Raw genomic sequence first — 26492 nt, 5'->3', positions numbered from 1 at the left:
AAGGTGTCATGTGGCTGGGCACAGTGGCTTATGCCTGTAATCCCAACACTGGGAGGCCGAGGCAGGTAGATCTCTTGAGGTCAGGAGTTCGAGACCAGCCTGGCCAACATGGTGAAACCCCTTCTCTACTAAAAATACAAAAAAAAAAAAAAAAAGTTAGCCAGGTGTGGTGGCACGCGCCTGTAATTCCAGCTACTTGGGAGGCTGAGGCACAAGAATGGCTTGAGCCTAGGAGGCGGAGGTTGCAGTGGGCCAAGATCGCACCACTGCACTTCAGCCAGGGCGACAGAGCAAGCTGTCTCAAAAAAAAAAAAAAAAAAAAAGTGTCATGATGCATTGTGAGTGTGGAGATGGCCATAATGTGAAAGGGGAGACTGCACCTAATCTAGAGAATGCTAAAATTACAGAAGCAGGTGCTGGGCAGCCATAAGTTAAAAAGAAGACAAGCTGAAGCCACACATGTTGGTGTTATATTGAAAATGTGACTTAAATTCTTTCAATAAAGCTTTACAATTTTCTCTGGGGGAAAGAAACAAACAAAAAAACAAAGCCTCAGCAAAGTCATTGGTGTATCTCCATTTTGCAAATGGGGAGCTGTGAAATAAGGCTCAGAGAGGCTGTGTCACTTTTCCAGCCACCAGTGGCAGAGCTGGAATTTTCATCCTGATCTGTCTGGTCCCTGAGCCTGTGGGTCCATTTGTACCTGCACTGTCTTTTAGAATCCAAGAGAACACAGACTTCTCTCTACAGGCTTTGAGCAGTAAGGAATGATGTGCTTTGTTTTGCTAATGAGGAAATGCACAAGTTCAATATCAGTGTTGGAACAAAGATTTTAAAGAATGGACAGACTCCTTTGGGCAATATGAAATGTTTATGATGGAGACTTTCCAAGAATGTGTTCTGATCTGATGTCTCAGGTCTCTGGGCTATCCTAATAAAACACATCATTTCACTGATTAGCCCACCATGCCAGTGTATGTGAGTGAATATCTTTGATTTATCATTAATGCCTAGGAGCTTGACTGAAAGGCCAGCTCTGTCCTCTAGAGCCCTTAGAAGGCGAGCTTTAGATGTCTGTGATACAGAATTTCAGAGGAGAAAAGGACCTTGGAGATTATCTCATTGAGCTCCTTGACTCACTGGGGAGAAGGCTGAAACTTGATCAGGTTTAAGAGGTGTGAACAAGGTCACCTAGCTTTTTAGGGATGGTAGAAGGACTGGAATATGTTCTCCTGACTCCAGATTGTAAATCTACTGAGAAAGAGTTATGAGTAGATCTTAAATGGTAAAGAGAAGTGACCAGGCATGCCCTAGCTCTCAAATCCTGCCCTTGGCCAGCCACCCAGCTCTTCAGGTTTCCCTAGGGAGTGATCGATGCAAAGCCAGGGACACTTTGTTACTACCAGGGGCTTTCCATGCAGACCCAATGTCTTCACTCTGGTGAACTAGACTGCGTAGCCCTGGGGTCTAGAACTCAGTTCTTGCCAGGAGGCCTCCTTGTCTACTCCTCCTTTCTCTCCTGGACCCAGATGCACACCTCAGATCATCTTCCTTCAGTGGAAAGAAGCACTTGTCCATAGTCCACTTGACTATATGAAGCAGGCAGGCTCTTGATAGCAGGAGATGGCAGAGGTGATCCCTGACCCTTGCATACACCAAGATCATGGGGGAACTGCTTGTGTGCAGGTTCTAGTTACTGACCCCACACCAGAATTCCACTTAAATGGGGTTGTTATGGACAAGAATCAGTATGGTAACTAGCCTGATCGCCACATAGATTTGGGAACCACTGGTCTAAAGACCACACTCCCCAGAACTTATGGAGGCAGGACTGTGGGAACCTGTCTCACCTCTAAGAGAGTTTCCCACTACAACTTGACCTAAGTCACCTCTCTTGCTGTATCAGGGAACAAAGGTTTTGGGAGAGCTAGAACCAGCTCTTCTTGTAGAGCACGTTGCATCCTGGGCCTCACCTGACTTCTCCAACCTCTGAGGAGGAAGAAGAGAGACTTGTTCCTCTACTGTACTGTAACCCATAGCCCTTTTGAAATCACTACCTCCCAGGACTGTGACACAATCAAGTGCACTAGAATGTGAACAGTCCAATCAGAGTACCTCCTCTCTGGGGACTGAGCCAGTCTGCCAGTTTAGGAAGGGCATGGAGGAAATTTGCAAGGTGTCCACCCCTGGGGCCCAAACATAGCCAGCATAAAGAACAGTGAGTGCTGCCCCAGAGTTAAATAGGCATGTTGGTTCATGTATTGCATGTTTTAGATCTTTTGACAAGAGGTAGGAGGTCACTGCAACTGGATATAACCAAAGATCTCTTTTTAAAGTTCCCATCTAGGAAAAATAACCCAATGTTACTATCTGAGAAAGTGCCTTAGGTGAGATTTATACCACTGCCTAGCAGTGTACTCTCCAACATGATAGTCACTAGCTGTGTATGGCTATTTAAATACAATTAAATAAAATTAAATATTCTGCCTCTCAGTTGCACTAGCCACACATGTTAGTGATTGGGGCCACATGTGACTAGCGGCTGTCCTCGTGGATAGGACAGACACAGAACCATTCCATCGTTACAGAAAGTTCTAGGGATCGGACCAGCCTCATGTGAATATGCACACAAAACACAGAGTAAATTGATCCAGATAAAAGTTGGTCACCTTAGAAATTAATGGGTTCACAGGGAGGTGGAGGTTGCAGTGAGCTGAGATCGCACCACTGTACTCCAGCCTGGACAACAAAATGAGACTCCATCTCAAAAAAAAAAAAAAAAAAAAAAAAGAATTCATGGGTTCATCGTTGTCTTGGATTATATAAAAAAATTAAAATTAGGCCGGGCACAGTGGCTCACACCTGTAATCCCAGCATTTTGGGAGGCTGAGGTGGGCAGACCACCTGGGCTCAGGAGTTTGAGACCAGCCTGGCCAACATAGTAAAACCCTGTCAATACTGGAGAAGAAAAAAAAAAAAAAAGCCGGGCGTGATGGTGCATGCCTGTAATCCCAGCTACTCTGGAGGCTGAGGCAGGAGAATCACTTAAACCCAGGAGGCAGAGGTTGCAGTGAGCCAGGATCGCACCACTGCACTCCGTCCTGGGTGACAGAGCAAGACTCCTGACTCTGTCTCAAAAAAATGAAAATTAAAAATTAAAAATTAAAAATAAATAAATAAATAAAATTAATGGATCTGAAGTTAGGAAAATACTCTTCCAGAGTTACCCGGGCTATTTTTTATATAAATCTGAGACACACAGCCCAGTTTGGGGTTATAAAATCAGAGATCATATTATACTCAATCTTGACCACCGAGTCTACCACCAGTAGCAAATACTCTTAGTAAAAGGTTTCAAAGATGAATATGTAATCTCATCCACTTTTTCATCCTAGATTGTCAGATTAGACCGAACAATGGAACAGATAGTCTTTCCCGTGCCCAGCATATGTGAATTCCTAACCAAGGAGTCAAAACTACGAATTTACTATACTACAGAGAGAGACGAACAAGGCAGCAAAATCAACGATTTCTTTCTGCGGTCTGAAGACCTCTTCAATGAAATGAATTGGCAGAAGAAACTGAGAGGTGGGTTCCAATGCATCAGCAACAACACAGAAAGACACAGTTCTGGGATTTCACAAACTTGGGCTTGATAGGTGCGTTTATTTCCAAGCAGGAGCAAAGCTAGTATCATTTATGATACTTTGCACCTCTGACCACCAGGAAGTCATAACCAGTTTTGCATCTGATCAGTGGGCTCAAGCCAAAGTGTGATAACTCCCCTGAAAAGGCTTCCTTCATCAGAATTTGACTTGATTTGATTGGAAAGCTCCATGGAAGACTTTTTGAATGCCTCTTTTGGTATCTCTATCTAGAAAATAAAAACAAAAGGGAAAAGCCCAGGCCCTTGAGCTCACAGGATGGTTCACTTGAGCAGGAAATTCACACTGCTTGCTGGCTCATTTACTAGCACACCTGCTCCAGAGACTCTGGTATTTTCCCTTTTACGGGGTAGCTTGGATTTTAAACTAAGTCGTTTTACAGGCAATGGAATCATTTGCCACATAAGATGCATCATTGCTCACCAGCGAGTCCCACTGAGTATCCCAGCCAGTCAGGTGGAAATTACTTGTCTGAAACACATTCGTAGGGCTTCCTCAGGGGGCTTCTCTGTTCCTGGTTTTCACTGGGATTTTAATGTTATCCTTCAGTACCAGCCTTGTGCTTGGCACTGGCTGTTGAGACCAACTTAAAAAGGATCGTGCTTCATTTCTATCTGTTCATCAGGAGCCATACTTTTTTATTTGAAACACTGGATTCCAGCTATAGTTGTGACGTGTTGAGCTCTTTCTGAGGGGTAGAGTTGGTGTGGAGAACAGCCATGTCGGAGGTCAGTTTCCCAGAGCTTTTGTCTTCTCCGTGATGCTGCCAATCTGAGCAGGCACGGACCAGCGCTGTCTGTGTTTTTTCTTCCCTTTTCTCCCTACCTGCCTGCATCCCTAGATTAGGCTAATGGCAGCTAAGGCGGTGCAAGAAGGTCCGCCCAAAGGTCCCATTCCCACCTCACTTCCAGCTCCGCTGTACTCTTGCTCGTCTCTAAGGGGCACCTCCCTGTGCAGCACTTTCAAACATTACAAAAAGTCTGGCCAGGCCAAATCCATCCCTCAGCCAGCTCCATGTCTAGTGTCTGACCGAGGGGCCAGGGGACCATTAGCAGACCAGCCTCTGTGGCCTCCATGGTATGGACCTCAGGAGGCACAGGTGCAATCTACCTGGTATCAGAGTGTCCTCATAGCCTACTGTAGATTCCTCAAAGACTCTTGCAGCTCCAGGATCCTCATGAACATGGAAACTTTTACAGAGCACCATGCTTGGGCAATAAGAGGGAAAAAGATACCCTGTACCCCAAAAGGGAGACATAGACCCCACCCATTTCATCCTCATTTTTGTAGCTATTATGTTACCTAGGAGAAAACTTATCTGTTGCTTTTGTCCTTCACTGGGATATTCCATCATTCCAGCTTTAGGGAATAATCCTGAGGTGTTTTGTTTTTGTTTTTGTTTTTTGAGACAGAGTCTTGGTCTGTCTCCCAGGCTGGAGTGCAGTGGCACGATCTCGGGTCACTGCAACCTCCGCCTCCAGGGTTCAAGCGATTCCCCTGCCTTAGCTTCCTGAGTAGCTGAGATTACAGGTACATGCCACCATACCTGGCTAATTTTTGTATTTTTAGTAGAGACGGGGCTTCACCGTGTTGGCCAGGAGGGTCTCAAACTCCTGACCTTGTGATCCACCCGCCTCGGCCTCCCAAAGTGCTGGGATTACAGGCATGAGCCACTGCGCCCAGCCAATCCTGAGTTCTTGTATCCAAACCTCCATGATAGTTAATAGGCTGTAATTTTAGCCTTATCAGCATATGTGTCTATGAAATTGGTCAGACACATACACTGATACATTCATTCTCTATAAATTGTTTTATGAAATGTTTATGTATAATGTATGTATTTTATAGGTTCTCCAAAAGGCTTATTTTGGAGATGACAAAAAGGTTTTCACCTTTTCTGGTGAGATGAGATATCTCCTTATCCCTTTTTTTTGAGATAATGTCTCCAGCCTGGAATAGTAGGAGGACCCTCAGGCCCAAAGAGTGAGGAATCAGTTCTAGTCCATTTCTGCCCCCCACAGGCTCCATGGCCCTGGGACAAATGGCTGAACTGCTCCCAGACCCTCACCTGTGAAGTGAGGGATTAAGATGACCTAACTGATGGATTGTAGCATGGTCATTATGCCAAGACTTATATTATATTGTAGCTAATACCTTCCTTATTTCAGTCATTCTTTTTTTTTGAAAAACAGTTTTCATTTCAGTGAAACTTAAGCACAACTGCAGTTGTCAGCTGAAAGATTTTAATTGGCTTCAAAACTATCTGCTGGTAAGAGAGAAATTGAAAATAATAACTGAATTAACCATGATTTGCATACTTGGGGAGGGAGAAATGTACTCATCAGAAACACAATTAAAATGAAATGCATTTTCCCCTCTAAGTAGCTTATATCTCTTCTAATAAGTCTGCAGAATCAATTTTTCAGGCTTGTTCATTTCACTGTTTTACCTTTTCCTGAATGTATTGCAGAGGATCATCTGTTCTTCAGTAAATCTGCAGCTAGGACTCAGACACGTAGTGAGATCCGTCTGAGACTGATGGGGCTTAGTATTTTCTTCTGCAAGATTAAAATATGCAATTGCTCTGAGCTTCATAAACTCTCTTCCCTGCTTTATTTACACTAGAACACATACATACTCTTCTGTGCACTCACATCCTCTCTCTCACCATCCCTCTCTGATATCCTTTTCTGAAGATCCTATCCCCAGTGAAGTGAACACTCTGGGCTAGGAAAATGAGAAGAGAGAGAAAGAGGAAATCGAGGCAGAGTTGAATATGCTGACACTTTCTTGCATGGGGTTTTCCCATGTGATTATCCCACTCATAAGTATATATGGAGTCCAAGCCTTCCAGTAAAGGCCCGTTCCTCTCAAACAAACACAAACAAAAAACTAGGAAAGAATGTTACCAAGAGATACCCTAGGCTGTGGTTATTTGAATTGCCTTGCCAATCCAGGATCACAGCACTCCATCTTTTTGCTATAATGTAGCAGGTATATTGATCCAACCAACTTTTAGCCCCTGATAAGTAGAAAACATGCTGTAAGGCAGCAGTCCCCAACCTTTATGGCAGCAGAGACTGGTTTCATGGAAGACAATTTTCCACAGATCAGAGGGATGATTTTGGGATGAAACTGTCCCACCTCAGATCATCAAGCATTAGATTTTCTTACGGAGTGTGCAGCCTACTAGATCCCTCACATGCACAGTTCACAATAGGATTCACACTCCTATGAGCATCTAATGCCCTTGCTGATGCGACAGAGGCAGAGCTTAGGCGGTAATGCTCGCTTGCTGCTCACCTTCTGCTGTGCTGCCCAGTTCATAACAGGCTATGGGCCAGAACTGGTCTGCGGCCCCAGGGTTGGGGACCCCTGCTATAAGGTACAGTGAGGAATTCAACAGCGTGTAAGCTATGACTCCTCCTGTGGGCACTTACTATCTGAAGTGGGCAGACAACAACGGCATATTTTTAAGTGGCTGCAATACCAAGCTGTTTGTGACTAGAGCTGTAATCAAGCATTGACACTTGGAAGTACAAGAAAGGAAGGCTTCAGAGAACAGGTAGGATCTGAGTATCATCTAGAAAGGTCTGTAGGACTTGAATAGACACAGCCTGAGAGATTGGGGAACGGGGAGATGTATTTGTTTCCCATTGCTGCTATAACAAATTGCCACAAAGCTTGAAGCTTACAACAACATACATTGATTATCTTACAGTTCTGGAGGTCAGAAGTCTGAAAAGATTCTCACTGGGCTAATACCAAGGTGTTGATAAGGCTGTGTTCCTTCTGAAGGCCGTATCCTTTTCCAGCTGCTAGAGGCTACCTGTGGCCCCCGGCCCCTCCCTCGACCTTCAAAGCAGCATTGTCCAGTAGAGCATTTCTCATGCTGTGCCACGGTGGCTGTGACCCTCCTGTTCCCTCTCTCACTCTCTCACCTATACGGACGCTTGTGACCACATTGGACCTACCCAGATAATCCAAGACAACCTCCCCACCTCACATCCTTAACCTAATCATACCTGCAAAGCCCCTTTTGCCAGGTGAGGTAGCACATTCACAAGTTCTAATGATTCACATGTCAGCATGTTTGAGGGGGGCACGTTATTTGGCTGCCACAGAAAGTAGGTTAGTTGCTTTTTATTGCTGTATAACAAATTGCCCCAACATGTCGTGACTTAAAACAATAAATGTTTATTTCCTCACAGTTTCTTGGGGTCAGGAACTTGGGAGTGGCTCCTCTGGGTGGTTCTGGCTCAGGTCTTTCATTGGGTTGTAGCCAGGATGTCAGCCAGGGCTGCCATCATTTGAAGGCTTAAGTGGACCTAGAGGGTCCACTCCTTGGTGCTCTTACATGGCTGTCGGCAAGGAGGCCTCAGTTCCCCTCCACATGGACCTCTCCATAGGTCTGCTTCAGCATCCTCATGACATGGCAGATGATTTCCTCAGAGCGAATTATTGTTGAGAGAGAGGGAGAGAGAGAGGAGGAGGAGGAAGCCACAGTGTTTTTATTAATATCACCTAGTCTCAGAAGGCATGAACCAGCAGTTTCACTCTACTCTTATTTATTAGTAACAAGTTGTTAAGTCCAGCCCATACTCAAGTGGAAGGGAAATTAAGATGTACCACTTGAAGGGAGGAGGATCGAATAATTCATGAACATATTTTTAAATGGACACAAAGCGAGTGTGCAGAGGCTGGAGAGTACGGGGTGTGTTTGGGAACCACCACTAGATTGGGATACAAAGGCAGAGTATATGGGGAAGGGGAGTGGGAGAAGTGTCTGGAAAGGTAGATAGGGACATAGTTCCATGTGCCACAGGAAATAAAAGACATTGCATGTCAAGATTGGTCTCTAAGTATCTCCTTGCACCTGGATAAATACCTAGTTGATTTGAAGGAGTGAATGTTTGTCCAGATTGAAAACAATATTACAACTTAAGTAGAATGTTAGCCTTATAAAAATAAGATTTATTTTATGAACTATATGCCATAGTTGAAGACCATTTATTACAATCATATTAGCGTATCCTGCAGTGCACGCACCCACATTTGATATGGAGCACTCCCTCTGAAGCGAATGCTGGCTTACACAGACCATCATTGAGCTTTGCCAGATCCTTTTTTTCCCCCAACTTTGTTTTATGAGCTTTTTATACACACACTAGTGTGGAGAGGATATTTCAGATTCCCACATATCCATCACTCAGCTTCAGCAGTTATCAACTCTTTGCCATTCATGTCTTCTATCCTCTTCTGGAGTTTACATATCCAGATCAGAAATGGGCTTCAGTCCCAGAAGAAACACAATAGCTGTTGTTTCTAGAGCAGATAAATGTCTCAGCTTAAATTTGCTTTAGCAATCAACTTACCAAAAAAAGTACATTGCTACCTAGTGGTTGACTGGGTCCTGGCTGGCTCCCCCATTGAATTGTCACATGGGTCATTTATTTTTATCCCTGTCGCTGACCCCAGAGGATCACTAACCTGGGTAACAAGATCTCCACTGCTTCTGCCCTGTGCTGGGCCTCAGTTTCCCTCATTTATACAATGAGGGATTTTAAACTAGATGATTGCTCATGGCTCTAAAACTCTACAGTTTGGAAACATTGCCTGTTACCAAGTGCAAACATGATATGGGCGATTAATAAATTACCCAGGGCTCTATTTAATTGTACCATAATTTTATTTTGGTTAGAAGTTCCCAAAGGCTTGGCTGCTGCTACAAGCATTATTATAGGGCCATTGGATTTGTCATTGGCTGCTGTCCCAAAGTTACATGATGACTTCATTGGGAAAAAGAAATATACGATAGAGATCCATTCTCACGTACTCCATGCTTTTCTCTGGAGGGGGATGATGTGGAATGAGACTGTCTTTTGGAAACTTTGCCACTGACATGGACACTGAAATTATGCCTACCATGTCTATTTTGGAGCATCACCCTAAGTGTAAAGCACCATTGAAAAAAAGTTCAGGGAAAAAGGCACCCCTGTAACCAAGTGTTTGTTGTTCTAAGACTGAGAATGCCCAGCCAGCGTGGGATAACCTGTGGGCAATGGTGGATTAAGGTGGCAGCAATGTCCAAAGTGTCTCTGTCTCTTGCCCCTTTGTGATGGCTTTGCTGCCACATCCTCTCTCTGCCATAGCCTGGGAGATGGGAACTCTGCTGCTGACCACCAGGTCAGCAACTTGTACCCCTCGCTTCCCTGTCCTCAAGAATGATCATCCAACTTCAGGGAAATGGCAGATGACTCAATGCCGGGAAAGGAATCATTGTCTTGCTTTTAGGCACTGGCGTGTTAGCGGAGCATGTTGAGCCAGAGAGGAATGTGGAAATGATACCAGCCCTAGTCTGGGGCCCAGCGGGGCTGACTCTGAATGCTGTATCTCCCCCACCCCTCCCCAGTGCCCCGCACTTCTAAAAAGCTAATTGAATTTTTGGGTCTCTCCGGGCATCTCGTCTGGTCCCGGAGCCCTAGGGGGAACCGAGGACTCAATGTGTGAACTCTGGATAACCCCCAGATTCCGTAACTGATGGCTGTGGCTGGGGTATGCAGAGTTTATAGATGCTCCAACTTTTCTCTTTTTCCTCTCTCCTTACTCCGCCCCCAATACATCTTCTGTTCCAGTAAGTACTCCACACAGAAATAAACCAATCTGATGTCATTATGTACCAAGTTCAAAACAAACGATCATTTTTACTGTTGTGGTAAAAACCGGGAACAAAAGTGGACTTGTGGGGCAGAGCGAGTGGAAGGGCCACATTGCATTCCTGGCGTTCCGGCTTGGGGTCTCCAACCTCACACGGCTTTGCCTTTGTCTCTGCAGCCCAGCCCGTGTTGTACTGGTGTGCCCGCAACATGTCTTTCTGGAGCAGCATTTCGTTTAACCTGGCCGTCCTGATGAACCTGCTTGTGGCGTTTTTCTACCCATTTAAGGGAGTCCGAGGAGGTACCCATATCTTTAACTTCAAAAAACCTATTAGAAGCAGCAGGAAGGCTATGACTTGCATCTCAGTTGTGGTTCCTGGATGTATTGGTGCAATATTGGGGATCCCAGTTATCCACATTCAGACAAGAGGAGATTGTAGCTGTTACCATAGATTTAGTTTTAAATCTAACTTAAAATAATTTAACTTTTTTATGCATTTTTTTTAACCAGGAAAGAAAGAGAAGCAGCTAGATACTATTAAACCTGTGAGAAAGTCTCTTAATCAGCCCTTTGTTTTATATATGAGGAAACTATGTCTCAGAGCAGTTAAGAAATCAGGCCAAAGTCACATAGCTAACTAATGGCAGAGCTAACCCTAAAACATAGATGTCTTGATGCTCAGTCCAGTATATGTATTGCCACACCGCACTTCTGGAATTGATTTCAGACTAAAGAATTTGTAAGAAATCTCTGGAATATTTTTTTGCCAGGGGTCAGAGGGGAGGCAGGACTTGAATGACTGCAGACTGTACAATGTTTAGTCTATTAAGAGGTACCTGCCATTATTTGCATAGCAAAACATGATGATTATGGTCTTTCTGGATTCCTCCCAGCCCACCTCCTTCCAGGCTACACATTTTGCTGAGAAAAGGCAGACAATTTGGAGAGAGGCATTTTGCTATTTGGGGCCCCTCAACAAGCATTCAAAGCTCCTCTTCTGTGATACATTCATGGCCCCTTTTCTGACATCCACAACAGCTACCTGGGAGGTCCACCTCCCAGCTAAATTTTTCATCAGAGCTTTTTGGCAGATAACCTCACATATGCATATAACAACCTGCCAGAAACCACCTTGTGTGAAAGATAATGGGAAGAGCCCAAATGTAAGACACAAAAACCACACAGGAGTAAGTTTCAGGCTCCACTCTTTAGCTTAATCATGCAGACATCAACTGAAGCAGACATGTATGGGTAATGAGTCAGTTTAAGGACCAATTTGAAAGCGATGACATGTTATGTAATGCTTATATGCCTAAGTTACCCTTTTGAGGAGTTAGCTTTTCTGTTTGACCTTAAGTTACATGGAAGGCACCATCTGAATGCCCGCCCCCCCGAAAAGTACAATCTAAACACAAGTCCAGGGGAGATTTTTTTTTTAATGTCATGTCAGGAAACATGAATGCCCATGTCTGTGTCTAAAAAGATTTGACTAGAACCCAGGGCTGCAAGGTTTTCTCTTCGGGGATGTCCACCTTAACCCAGCTGCCAGTCAGCAGAGGTATGTGTGGCAGAGGGCTAGTGAGGAGCACAGCTGGCTGTGGTGGAGGAGGCCCAGGTCTCCTTTCGCCTCAGGGAAGTTGTCATGTTCCTCACAGCAGATTATTCAACCCTTACCTTGTCTGTGTTTTCATTTACTCTCCATTGCCTTAAAAATATTTCAAACAGATTTTATTATTCGCCACGTCTGTTTTCTTCACCGGTCATTTATGGCAGCATTCAGGCCAGTTCTGGGGACAGGGAGTTAACAGCCCCCCACCCTTCATTGACAAGCCTCCTGCAGTGCCATTCTTAGACTTAGGAAGTCAAGAGACTTAAGGTCTCTGCCTGGCTCCTGCCGCCCATTTGCCAAGCCACTCTGGGCAAGCCACTTCAGCAAGTCCTCGTCATCCTCTATGTGAAGAGATGCTTACATTAAGCCCATGGTTAGAAAACTTTGATATGGCTTCAGAAAGTCCTGTAGAACCTGGGGAAGAACAGTTGGCAAACTAGTCAAGATCGCCAGAGCATGTATTTCTTTCCCATCCAAGCTTGAGATCCCCTGGATGGTATGACTATTGAGGGGCCTTCCAACTCTAAAATGGTGCATTCTGAATGAGCCATCAACTCAGGCTGGTCTGCAGGAGGCAAGGATGCCTGGTTTGGAATCATGGGCTTTAGAACTTCATGCTGAGGGACTAAACTGAAAGCATAAATCAGAGCTCCTAGGAGATTTGACCTAAGGCTGATATGACCCAAGGAAGCCTTTTCCATTATCTAGTAGCTGATATTGCCTTAAGTGCATCTGTTCACTCTCAGAGGGATTCTTTTTTCCTTTTGTAAGATGCATTGAGGGCATTTCCTATACTCACTGCTAACCATCCTCAGTAGAAGGGTTGTATTAACCCTGCCTAGAAAGATCTGGTTTGTTGACCTGAAAGTATTTCTTTGAGCTAATATGTGTTAGGATTTGTTGCATCCTAAAGGCAAGATTTCATTATGTCCCTCTTGAATGTGTATAATAGCCATATTATGTGTGCTGATTTTGTGTGGTTCTGTGGCTTACAAGGTTTGCGACTGCCAAGAACCAGTGGCCTTAAAAGCTCCTTTTCAAAAGTATCACCGCCCCCCCACCTTTGTTTTAGAACTGACAAGTTACAGTCTTTCAAAAGCATGCAACTCAGGCAGCTTCAGATTGCTTACTGAATTTGTGAGCATGCCGTGATGGCTAAAGCAAATGTAGTACTACTTTTTAAATGTTTTTATTATTGAAATTGTCAAATATACACACAAGTAGAAAGAACAGTATAATGAGCTACCATATATCTATCAGCCAGCTTTAACAATTTTGCCTATCTTGTTTCATCTATCCCCGTACTATATTTTCTGAAACATTTTAAAGAAGTCTAGACATCTTGGATTTTTTTGTCCATAAATATTTCAGTGTATAACTTATGAGGACGTTTTAAAATATGTATAATCACCATGCCATTATCATATCTAACAAAACTAACAACAAATCCTGTAATAGCCTGTCCAAATTCAGATTTCTCCAACTGTCTCAAAGATGTCTTTCTAGAGTTGGTTTTTTGGAATCTAGCACTATGTTTTTTAACACTGCTGTTATAGTGAGGAGACAGCATTTTTACATTGGCCTCTTCAGGATTTGGGACATACATTGTACTGGTCACATTGATGATAGTGAGATCATCTTAAGAGTCCATTTAAAATGGCATTAAGCATTTGAGAAAATGATAAGTAAGCCACAGACTGGGAGAAAATAGTTGCAAAATATATATCTGATAAAAAGTTATATCCAGAATATGTAAAGAACTCTTACAACTCAACAATAAAAAAACTATTCAATTAAAACAGTGGGCAAAGCATTTGATCAGACACTTCACAGAAGAAGATGTATGAATGGCCAGTAAGCACATGAAACGATGTTAAGCATCACTAGTTTTCAGGGAAATGTACATTAAAATCACAACACCATACGACCGCAAACCTACTAGAATGACTACATGAAAAAGATGGGCACTACCAAGTGTTGGTGATGCGGTGGATCAGATGGAACTGTCATATACTGCTGGTGGGAAGGCAATGTGATACATTCACCTTGGAAAACAGTTTGGTATTGTCTTTTAAAGTTAAACATATATGTAGGATCCAACATTCTACTTCTCTATGTTTGTCCAAGTGAAATGAAAATATGTCCACTCCAAGAATTGTACATGAATGTTTCTAGTAGCATTATTTGTAATCACTCCAAACTGGAAACTGATTGATTGTTAACTGGACAAATAAATTTTAATATATCCATACTATAATATAGTCAGCAATAAAAAGTACAAGGTATCAATACATACATGGTAACCTGGATGCATCTTAAAAACTTGCTAGGTGAAAGAAGTCAAGCACAAAAGACTACCTAATAGGATTATTTTCCCATTTTTATGAAATTCTAGAAAGTGCAAAGCTATAGGGACTGACATTAGATCAGTGGTAGCTGGGGGTAGGGATGGGGCAAGGCATCACCTGCAAAGAGGCACAAGGAGACTTTTAGAGTGATAAAAATGTTCTGTATCTTGATTGTGGTGACAATTACATGCGGTGGTCACATGACTATATAAACTGCCAAGATTCACCAAATTTTACACTTAAAATGCATGGATTTTTTAAAATATTGATTGAGGACCATCAACTTCAGAGGCAAATGGTCTGCAGCCATTTGCTGCATCACTTTGGGCAAGAAATGTAACCTGAGACTCAGTTTCCTTTACAGTAGACTGGGGACAATAGGATAAATAAATGATCATCAACGTCAAGGGCTTGACATGATGTCTAACAATTGTTAAATGCGTAGAAAGTGGCACATGTGCCTCAATGTGCACTTCTTGAATTTCTGAGAAACCTCTGCCTCTTTGTCCCCATTCCCAATCAGCTTTGCCTTTTGAAGGATTTCAAAAGGGAAGAGGTAAGTGGCTGGGCTGGGGGGAACAGTTGTTAAAGTGAGGCTGAATCTCGGCAGGCGTGGACTCAATGAACTAGGGCAGCCAGCAGCTGGTGGAAGAGCTGTGCCCCGCAAAGGTGTCTCCTCCCCAATGGTGCCACAATCCCAGCATCTCTGAAGAAGTGAAGCTCCTTTATATAAGTGGCCTTAATCATGTAGTGCTGCTTGTTTACATCTGAAGGAGACTCAAAATGTGACAGCATTTGAAATAGGGGTGTTTTTTTTTTAATGAGTGTTTTACAGAACTATATTTTTAGCCATGTTGGCTCATGTTATATAACCAAGCCGTCTCGTGGGACACTCTAAATAGAACTTGCAGTAGCAAGAGATGACAAAAATTGGTATAAGCTCTTTGACTGCAGGGATAATCTAATTGTAGGATGATGCTCATGACACGGAAGTTGCCTTTCTCCTTCCCTTGGAGAAATCTGATTCAGGCAGGGGACCTGCAGTTTTCCTTTGCATACTTTTAATAGAAATTAAGTTTAGGCTTCCACGTCGGCTTCTCTGAGTGAAGTGTGACACATGCACGAGTTTTATTTCTTAAACAAGCTTTTCGTGAGTACCTGCCAGGCACCAGGTACTTCCCTTGGGGAATGTGCAATCTGGTGAGAGAGAGACAAGTAAACTGACCACTAGGAAATAGTGTCCTGTAGGGATGACTGGAAGCAGGGAGTACGGAGGAGGAGGGAACTCCTGACATGTTTTTGTGGGGAGGAAGGGGATTGGGGAGGCGTCCTGGAAGAAGTAATGTCAAAGCTAAGACCTGAGATGAATGAGAAGGGAAGAACTTCCCCGCAGAAGGAGCATGTGTGAAGGCTTGGAGGTCAAAAAATGCTGATGGGACTGGTTATGGATGGGGCAGAGAATTTGAGGTGAGAGTTGGGACTGGTAAGCCAAAAAAGTTATTGAAGAATCTGTAATAGTGCATGTTTTAGGTCTGTCCCCTGTACTCAGTGAATGCACAGATTTGTGAGAGAACCCTGTTTTGTCCTTGCAGGAACCCTGGATCCCCACTGGTCGGGACTCCTGTGGACAGCCATGCTCATCTCTCTGGCCATCGTCATTGCCCTCCCCAAGCCCCATGGCATCCGGGCCTTAATTGCCTCCACAATTCTACGATTGATATTTTCAGTCGGGTTACAACCCACGTTGTTTCTTCTGGGCGCTTTCAATGTAAGTGTGAATACCTTCCTTGCCACTGTTTTGTTTGCAGATTAATAGGAATGCCTTGCATTCTGGTTTCTAGAATCCTGGCCTGTGCTTTCAGTCCAGAAAATTATTGTTTGGGGCAACTGTTTAAATAGCAGAAGCAAGGGATCGCTGCAGGTGGACGTCTCCCTCTTGACCTCCTCGTGGTGCAGTGAGCCTTGTAATGTAACCCTTGGGCATCAGCACTCTCACTTTTAGGGACTATCCCTGTCAGGAGATAGGCAGAAAAAGTGGTAGTGCTTTGAGATTTAAATTAGTTTTGCCAATCTGGTCAAAGGTTTGTTGGGACAGAAGATTTTAGACAATAAGTGAAGTGATCAAATATTAACACAGTACCCACTTCTGGAAAGGGCCACATAGAAAAGAGGGGATAGGTAAGAGGGCCTGGCCAAATACAGAGACAGGGCAGGTAGAGAGGGAAGAGGAGAAGCAGAGACAATTCTTTAAAAGTCAGTGGTGACATTTAGAAATGCTGTTTCACTACCATTGAAAGATAGAAGCCAATTTCATCTCTGCGAGAATTCTTAGGACAAACTGATATAAAACCATACATTGGAGAGGTTTCCTGGTGAAGGGAAGGAGAAAATTTGGACATGTGAGGCACTGGAGGATCTAAAAATGCCTTCCAGGGGTTTCTGCCCTGAGCATATAAGGAAGCTGAGGTCCCGTGCAAAACTGGAAGTGATATCACAAAATAATATAGTAATTCAGTGCAACAGCAAAAGTCCCAAAGGGAGTATTCAAATGGCACAGGCAGCAAGGACTTTAGAGGAGAACAGGCCATGTCAAGCTGAAAAGCTTACAGCGGGGAGGAGGCAGGATGGAAGTTAGGGCTTAAGGAATGGAGGGCCAGGCTCGGTGGCTCACATCTATAATCCCAGCACTTTGGGAGGCCAGGGTGAGCGGATCACTTGAGGTCAGGAATTTGAGACCAGCCTGACTAACATGGCAGAACCCTATCTCTACTAAAAATACAAAAATTAGCTGGGTTTGGTAGCATGCGCCTATAATCCTAGCTACTCGGGAGACTGAGGCAGGAGAATCACTTGAACTCGAGAGATGGAGGTTGTAGTGAGCTAAGATGGCACCACTGCACTCCAGCCTGGGTGACAAAGGGAGACTCCATCTCAAAAATAAATAAATGAACAAATAAATAAATAATTAAAAAAAAAGGGGGGGTAGAATGGAGAGGATTTGGCCATGAAGCAGGGATTGAGAAGAGTTCTTTGGTTTCGTGGGCCCCATAGGCCAGAGCAGAACAGTGGGAAAGCTCAGGATGTTATCAACAGACAATAAAGAGTTTCACCTCATTCATGGTTCAGTAGTGATCAGTAGGAACCGCTCCTGTATAAGTCACTTGCAGCACTGAATTTTAGGATAAAGCAGCTGGACTTCATCCCCCAGGTCAGCATTCCCAGAGCATATTCCACATTGATAAATATGAGGTAAAAAAAGTGTCCCGTGATTGAAGCCACATGAAAAATGCTGAGGTAAACACAATGAAAGGTTTCATTACTGCAGGCTTCCTCACAGACTTTAATGTACTAATATGGATTAGGAACCTCCAAGGAAAACAGTGTCTTTCTGTTTCCCAAACTTATTTTCCTGCAGTTTTTTATAAGTATCACTTGAGATTAGTGTTGTATAGAATATATGTTGGAAACTCTGTTACCAGTAGTGGAAAGTGCCTGTGGTGTTTTTGAGCCAAGAAATGGTCCATACAAAGAAGTATTCTTGAGAAAATGCATTCAGTATGGCATGTTATGTGGATTCATCAGGAGGGACTACAGGCAAGGAGGCTTTTTAGTGGCTGTAGCAACGCTTTGATTAGGTTTGAGAAGCCCGAGTCTTGGACATAGTGTAGAAGAAAGAAGGAAGGTATGGATGTCAGAAATGGGAAGGAAATAGCCTGGGCATCGTGGCTCAAGCCTGTAATCCCAGCACTTTGGGAGGCCAAGGCGGGCAAATTGCTTGAGGCCAGGAGTTCAAGACCAGCCTGGCCAGTATGCATGTGAAACCCCTCTCTACTAAAAAAAAATACAAAAATTAGCCTGGCATGGTAATTCATGCTTGTAATCTCAGCTACTTGGGAGGCTGAGGCACGAGAATCTCTTGAACCTGGGAGGCGGAGGTTGCAGTGGGCTGAGATGGTGCCACTTCACTCCAGCCTGGGTGACAGAATGAGTCTGATTAAAAAAAAAAAAAAAAAAAAAGAAGGAAAGAAAGAGAAAGAAAGAAAGAGAGAGGAGGAAATAGTAACACATGGTGGGCACAGAGTCAGAGCCTTACCCCACCCAGAAAGCAATGCGCTTGTATTAGTTCGTTTTCACATTGCTATAAAATGCCTAAGACTCGGTAATTTATAAGAAAAGAGGTTTAATTGGCTTGAGGTTTTGCAGCTGTACAGGAAGCACGGCAGCATCTGCTTCTGGGGAGGCCTCAGGGAGCTTTCACTCATGGCGGAGTAAAAGCAGCAAAGTTGGAGCAGGAACAGGAGGAAGCGGATGGGGAGGCGCTACACACTTTTAAACAACCAGCTCTCTATCACTATACTGTATCCAGGACAGGTGGTGCTAAACTATTTATGATCCAGTCACCTCCCACCAGGCCCCACCTCTGACACTGGAGATTACAATTTAACAGATTTGGTGGGGACACAGAACCAAACCGTATTGCCACTCTGGGTCCCTTTTTCAGACAAAGAGGGTATCACTGTCTTGACTGGGTAATGAAGGAGGCAAATATGGCTCCAAATTTTCAGTCACAAATGATTGGAAGAAGAATAATGTGGCCATCTAAAATGAAGTCTTGCAAAGATCTAGTTTTTCAGGGTGAAAATGCATTTAAATCGTTGACCTACTGGGCTTCAGGTGGAAAGACACGCTGTTAACGTGAGCTGCGGCATTTGGAAATACATGACCAGAACTACAGAGAGAGATCAGTGTGGGGAGGGGAATGTAGGGATTGCCTGCAGTGAGAGGAAACCATTTAAGAAAGAAATACAAAAGAATTACATAAACAACTAGGTAGAAAAAATGTTCAGTATTTCAGAGGCTGTCTTCTATGGGCTGTCTAGTTCTTTTTTTCTCTGGCCTTCTCTGATAATCATTCCACAGTTATCACTTCTTTAACACAGATCAGTTGGGGGAAAGACTCAACTGAGATATTAATTACCATTTACAACAACATGAGCTGGTAGGGGGCAAACAGCTATAATAAATAATTATTTAGAGTGAATTTTATTTTACATATTTTTTTGAGACAGTCTCGATCTGTCACCCAGGCTGGAGTACAGTGGTACAATCTCGGCTTACTGCAACCTCCGCCTCCTGGGTTCAAGCAATTCTCCCTCAGCCTCCCAGGTAGCTGGGACTACAGGCGTGTGCCGCCATGCCTAGCTAATGTTTTGTATTTTAGTAGAGACGAGGTTTCACTGTGTTGCCCAGGCTGGTCGCGAACTCCTGAGCTCAGGCAATCGACCCGCCTCGGCCTCCCAAAGTGCTGGGATTATAGGCGTGAGCCACCATGCCCCGTCTAGAGTGAATTTTAAGAGAGAGAAACACCCACATGGAATGTATGGGAGAGGGAAAGTACCTGTGGATGGAGACAGAGAAAGAATATTGGAATACTGAGAGCTGGAGAAGGAGAAGGCGGGGTCCTAAAGCCCAGCTGGGAGAGTGGTGAGCAGGGTGCGGTAGGAGACTTGTCATGCCGCAGGGAGCTGGGAAAGATGCTAAGAGCAGACGGGAAGACTGCTGGGTGCGCAGAATCCTTGGAGACTTCACATGAGCTGTCTCTGTTGAGAGGTGGGGATGGGAGCCAGATCTAAGACTAACAAGCAGAGTCCAGCCACAGGCTGAGACCACAAATAGCAGCTATTTTCTGGGGAAGCAATGGAGAAAACTAGGGCAGAAGTTAGAGGGGAGAATGGATTCAGGTGAAGTGGATCACCCTGTTGTTAAGACAGCAGGATCTGGGGTGTGTTTGAGGTCCTGTAATGTGTGATGTCACCCAGGGCACCATCTGCCCCTCCCTGAAACCACATCATCATGGATCATCCAGAATCAGTGATACTTTCCCACCCTATGAAATCCCCTCCACTAGCAAAGGTTAGAATTTTGGAAAAAACTGGCAGATTGAATGCTTAGCCTGTCTGAGAAAGCCAGCAGCGATCTGTGGGTGTCGGCTTCCTCGCTTATCTGATTGCCGAGAAGCTCACTTACACTGACCTACCAGATTAACTGGCAGTATTTCCCCCGCACCTGTGGCCAAGGGAGCTAGCGTAGCAGAAGATGGTTTTACCAAGTGCATCCAGAGAGGTGCACTTGGCCTCCTCCTGAGCCAAGTTTTTCTGTCAACATATTGCTAGAGATGGACTTCCAGGCATTGGGGTTTCTACCAAAGGTGGGACTATATTGCACAGTAGTTCAGTTAGGACTCCTTCAGTTGCAGATGTCAGAAAACCTAATCCATGCTAGCCTCAGCAAAGGAGAATATGTATTGGTTCATTTTGACCAAGAAACCAACAGCCTCGCTTCAGGCACAGCTGATACAGGGGCTCACACAGTGTCCTCAGGGCCCAGTTCCTCCTTACCATCTTTTGGCTCTGTGTCCCCAGTGTTGGTGGTGCCTTCAGTGTTGGTAATGTGGCAGCTCCAGAGTTTACAGCTGCTCAGGTTCAAGGTTGGTGGGAAAGAACAAAATTATCTTTGGCTGCAATCCCAAGAAAGAGCTCAGTGGACATCATTGGCTCCATTTGGTCCTGTGTCTATCTCTAAACCAGTCATTGTACCCAGGGGAATATAATATTGTGATGGCCAGGTTGGAGCCCCACCCAGACATCAAAGACTGCTACTCAGAGAGGAATGGTCCCCAAAGGAAAATTAGAAGTTATTCCCAGAAGAGAGGGCAGAGGAAAAGAACTCATTCTGAAGTCCCTTATATTTTTTTTCCCCCAAGAAAATTCTTGTTTTCCCTGTGAACTTAGGAGCAATGAAAGGCAAGAACTGATCACTGCTCATTAAATTGCCACCTTATAGTGCCTAGAGTGTAACAAATTCAGAAAATGCTTTTGATCATGCTGATCACAGGGTTCGTGGATTGAGGTGACTTCTGTGTTTGACTAACTCATACAAGAATGTTAGAAATGATTCATATCTCATTTTGAAAATCATAATCTCAGTATGTGTTAATTTTGTTTTTGCCATAGAGAAATGCTACTTGATTACTGTTGAGCATGAAGTTATTTGACTACCATGTAATTTGTAATATGCCTGAAAAGCAAAGTAATGAAATGACTTAGATCTGCAAATGGTTCTTGGTGGGTTTGGTGGGCACCGGGTGGAAAAGGAAGTGTTTGTTTGGGCACGGTGACTGAAATACATTTGTGTGAGATGCTCTCTTTGCTCTCATGAAGAGTTTGGCACAGTCCGTGCCATCTGACTGGTCCTGTCATTGTTCTCAGGTATGCAATAAAATCATCTTTCTAATGAGCTTTGTGGGCAACTGTGGGACATTCACAAGAGGCTACCGAGCCATGGTTCTGGATGTTGAGTTCCTGTATCATTTGTTATATCTGGTGATCTGTGCCATGGGGCTCTTTGTCCATGAATTCTTCTACAGTCTGCTGGTGAGTACCTGGCGTGGAAATATTTTACGTGTGGGGAAACTAGGAGAGTGTCCTATGTCCTCTCTCTCATCACAGACCCTTCCTTTTAATGGTGATTGGTGTGCCTGGTCCACCAAGATTGAAGCTCCACAGTTTGCAGCCTTTGGGGGATCTGAGAGGAAAGCTCCACAGGAATTGGGTCAGCCCAGGAATTCAAGAGTCACACAACTGCACTGTGTACTGTGCACTCCTGATCTGTTACTTCTCAGTAATGGAAAATGCCTGCAGTAGGTTCAGGAGATGTTTCCTTTCCATGCACCTTTGTTTTTCTTTACTTCTTAGACTCAGCCAGCACTTATACCAAGAGGAGTGTTTTTGAGGCTGTCATCCAACAGTTCTCATGGAATCCATTTCTCCTGAACACATTTAGCGACCATAAGAGTAGGAGCTAATTTTGAAGCCCCGGGATTCATGATCATGAGCTCAGTAGATTTATTGGTCTAGGAGACCCTTTCGGTAGCTCATTTTGTTCCGATATGAGCCAAGTGCTTAATGTCTTGACAGTCTATAAAACAAGTTGGTTCCATCACCTTCCTCCTGAGCAGGTTTTTAAATTGCAAATCAAGTAACTGCTTACTTTCCTGTAGTTAGAGGGAATCTAGACCTGTGGCGTTGTAGATAAGAAACCATTTTCTTGTACCTACATAAAATGACAGGAAGCATAAAATTGACCTATCTGCAAGCAACACCATGAAGAGCCTAGGAATATTAAAATATTTGTGAGGACAAAAATGATCAAGGCCTAAGGGTTGACTTACAAAGAGAGGGGGGACTTGCAAAAGGCAGAGCAAGGAAAGCCCTTCAGGGAGGTGCTTAGAAAATCCCCCCAAAGCACGTATGAGAGGCATCCAGCCACAATCTAGTTTGATCCTATTGCGTTTTCTAAAAGTGAACTGAGGTAGCAGCATCATCAGAAGCAGGGGAGTTACTCTTATCTTTCTGCAATAGGTTAGAGATTTGAAAGCACAAAATGCAACTGTGTGAGATGCTTCCTTCGCTTAACGTACTTGACTGCCTTGTGCCTCAGTTTCCTCATCTGCAAAATGAGAACAGTGTATCTCCCTCACAGGGCCGTCATAGGGATTACATGCAGCTGTTCAGGTCAGGGTCTTAGAATAGCACTGCCGAACGATTGCCAGCTATTATTATTGTCTTTGTCATTCTATATCCCTTCCCCTGTCCAAAACACCATAAGGAATTCACCGTTCAAATCACTAGGATTAGCTCATTCCATTAGGGGTGGATTTTGGCAGGCTAAAGGGAATGGATTCTTTTCCCTCATCTTAAAATAGGTCTGGCTATATTTTGAGGTTTTAGGCAAAGAGGTCTCAGGATATACTTGTGATTCCCATTATGTGGCCTATTTTGGTCACTTTGTATCAGAAATCTTTAGAGACTTATGTCTGTTTCTGGAACTTTTTGTCTCATACCATCATGTCCCTGGACAACAAATTCCTGTCCTCCCTTGGGAGGGCGGCAGAGTTCAGTTGGTGTTCTCTCTCATCCCTGCCAAGGGGTCTCTCCCAAGAGACAGGAGATTCCCCTTTGGTCAACGCCACCTCGCCCCAGTAGACACTTCGACCTTTCCTCCAATCTGCTTCCAGTTGGCTTTGCTGCTTTTCTGTTCATTTGTGTCCTCTTCTTTTCATCACTTGCAATGCAGGCCAGTGCCAGTGCCTGATGCAGGGCACATAATGGTGAGAGGAACACAGTCCCTACCCTCATAGGCTCCACAGTCAGGAGCACAGCACAGGGACAGCCATTTTGTGAGTGCTCACCCTGCACTCTTCTCTACACACTCTCACTACCACCTTTGAGGTAGATGGTATCTTCCAATTACACCTGAGGAAACTGAGGCTTGGTGAGGTTAGGTAACTTGCTCAGAGTCACACTGTCAGTAACTGGTGGAGGCAGGAGAGCCACACAACTCTGTTGATTCCCAAGTTGACACTGCGTTTTATTCAAGCATGTGAAAAAGTCCTTGCATCAGTGAAACTGGCATTTCACGTTCCAGTTTGCATCTGTGCTTTCAAGTCTCTAACCTATCACAGAAAGATAAGAGTAACTCTCAGCTTCTGATGATGCTACCTCAGTTCACTTTTAGGAAACGCAATAGGATCAAACTAGATTGTGGTTGGCTGCCTCTCCTGTGCTTCGGGGGGGATTTTCTAAGCTGTGTGGACCTTGACTTGTTTGTGTCTTCAAGTGATGTGCTCCTTTTGGTATCAAAGCAGTACTGAATATGTCTGGTAAGAACCAGAAAACACTGACACTTCAAATTATTCTACTAATAAGGAAAGCCTGCAACCAAAAGAAATTGGGCTGCCTGTAAAAGGAGAGAGACCTGAGCAGGGAACACCCATGTGTTCCAGAGTTGGGAGAGCTCCCTCCATGCCAGCAGGCCAGAAGGTAGGGAGGGTAATCTGGTGGCCTAATTAAACTGCTGTCCCCTCCTCCCCCACAAAGACTGGCCTGGACCTGGTCTTGAGCCTGCATTAAAGCTGTGTCCTTAGAAAAATATTAACACCTGGAGATGAAAATGTGCAAAGTTCATAAGCAGGCAGTTAACAAAAGCAGAAATCCAGATGGTCAGTAAACATGGAAAAATGTTCATCCTTGGTGCTAAACAAAGAAATGCTAATTAAAACAGCGCAATCCCATGTTTTACCTGTGACATTAGTAAAGGTTAAAAAGCCTGATGGTGCCCAGTACTAGTTAGAGTGGGGTAAAATGGGCATGATTCTTTACTAGTGGTGAATGTAAACTGATCCTGCCTTTCTGAAAGCAGTAGGCAAAATGTTTCTCTTATACCATTTGACCCAAATACTCCATTTCCAAAAATTCGCTGAAAAGGAATAACTAGACGAGCATGTATAGAGGCATGTATAGAAGTATTCCTCACAGCATTATTTATTATGACATATAATTGGAAACATCTTGACTGTTTTTAAAAAACATATTAGTTATGTCAATCATGTTTTTCCCATATAGTGAAATTCCAGGTGATCATTTTTGACAGGAAAATGTTCCTGATGGCTTGGTGAAAGGCTGGTTATGTGCCAGTATTACGGTCTAATATTTTTGTAAACAATATATATCTATAAATTGCACTTTAAGGCCAGAAGGAATTAAGCTATTGAGCGAATGTCTCTAGATGGTGAATTATTAGTGACTTTTTTTCCTTTGTGCTTTTTTTTGTTTTCCAAGTTTTCTCCATTGAACATGTATAATTTTCTAATTAGAAGAAAGCTTTTCTTTTATATAAATAATACTTATTGATTGTTTTAAAATCAGAAATTATAGATGAGAGAAAAGAAAAAAATCGCTTGTCATTTCAATGATTTGGAGCCTGTATAATCTCTGCGGTCCTTAACCACAGAAAACAAGTATCATTTGTTTGTTGTCTGAAGTTGCTCTTACTTGCCACTTTATATTGAGCTGCTGGAAAATATTTAACCAACATTAACAGCAACACTTTGCTTTCTGTCGTATTGTATTGTATTGTATTGACTAGATGCCTCTTCCTTGCTTCCCTTTAAGTATCCTACTCTACCCAATGCCCTTCACAGAACTAGTCTCAGAACACAGATTGGTGTTAAGGAGGCAGAAAAGTCAATCGACCAGAAAATGACCTCAGATGTCAAATTTTCTACATTGGAAGGGACTCAGAGATCAGCTCTCTCAGTCCACTTATTTTACAGATGAGGAAACAGATCCAGAGAGTTTAGATGGCTGGGCCGACGCCTTGCAACATATTAAAAGCAGTCAGGATTCGACCCTGTCCCCTGACTCACTTCATAGTGCAGTCACACCCCAAAGCCACAGTGGAGACCAAACCTTCCGTACAGGATTAGACAGCAGCCAGAGGCCATGCTAAAAACTAGCCTCAGGTCTAAGAGTAACTTCAGAGAGCTCTCTCCCCACACTCCCCACCATTCTCCCAGTCAAGTATCTGTGACTGTAGCTCTTGGAAAACTAGCCGTCATCCTCCCATACCTATATGTACCTACAGGGATCCTCCATTCCTCAGGAAGCCAGCTTCTTGCAAAGAGCAGGTTCCTTAGCAGAGGGCAAGCCTGGATTGTGAATGCACTGTGACCTGCAGGGGTCTTAAGTGTTACCGCCACTAATGTCCCTGTGATATACTAGCTATGTGACCCTGCCCCAGTCTCTTGATCAGGAAATTAATGATAATTACTATTTATTGTACTTACTGAGCATATGTATGCCAGTGTGCTAAGCACTGTGCATACGTGGTTTACTTATTCTTCGTAATAACTCTACATCCTCCAGTCTGCAAATGAGGAAATGGAGACTCAGAGGGGATGAGGAAAGTGCCTAGCCCGAGATCATATGGTGGACAGTAGCTGAGCTGAGATTTGAATTTACATCTAAGTCCAGAGTTCTTGCCACTGCCGCTGGCTTGTAGTATGTGTGCCTTCCCACCAGACACAGGGCTGCAGGAGGGCAGGGACCAGGGTGGCTGGCTCTTCATAAACTCAATTCAGTACCTTCTAAATGAATGGATGCCAAGACCCTCATCACTTTCCTCTCCCTTTGTCTCTGAAACTCATTGGCACAAGCATGTATTTTCTCTATTTCCAGGCCCTCTAAATGGCTCTGGATACTACTTGAAGTTGCTATTGTTTCCTGCTTCCTCTTCTGTGTTTATGTTTCCTCATTTTTACCATCTCCGTTTCACTGTGAAGCCAGGGAAGATGTTCAGTGTTAAGATCATATG

General features: G+C 43.9%; 1 protein-coding gene across 11 annotated transcripts in view; it reads left to right on the top strand.

Moving 5' to 3' along the window:
* The window catches only part of ITPR1 (inositol 1,4,5-trisphosphate receptor type 1), a 363735-nt gene that overhangs the window by 300881 nt on the left and 36362 nt on the right, over positions 1–26492 (top strand). For all 11 annotated transcript variants that reach the window (XM_054482499.1, XM_054482497.1, XM_054482492.1 and 8 more), the window contains 4 exons: positions 3396–3588; positions 10500–10622; positions 15872–16047; positions 21548–21712. In XM_054482499.1, coding sequence (XP_054338474.1) covers positions 3396–3588; positions 10500–10622; positions 15872–16047; positions 21548–21712 — 657 coding nt within the window. The remainder of the gene's footprint in view (positions 1–3395; positions 3589–10499; positions 10623–15871; positions 16048–21547; positions 21713–26492) is intronic.

This window comes from Pongo pygmaeus, chromosome 2 (genome assembly GCF_028885625.2).
Source record: "Pongo pygmaeus isolate AG05252 chromosome 2, NHGRI_mPonPyg2-v2.0_pri, whole genome shotgun sequence".
NCBI classification, from domain to species: Eukaryota; Metazoa; Chordata; class Mammalia; order Primates; family Hominidae; genus Pongo; species Pongo pygmaeus.
This window is presented reverse-complemented; position numbering and strand designations above follow the sequence as displayed.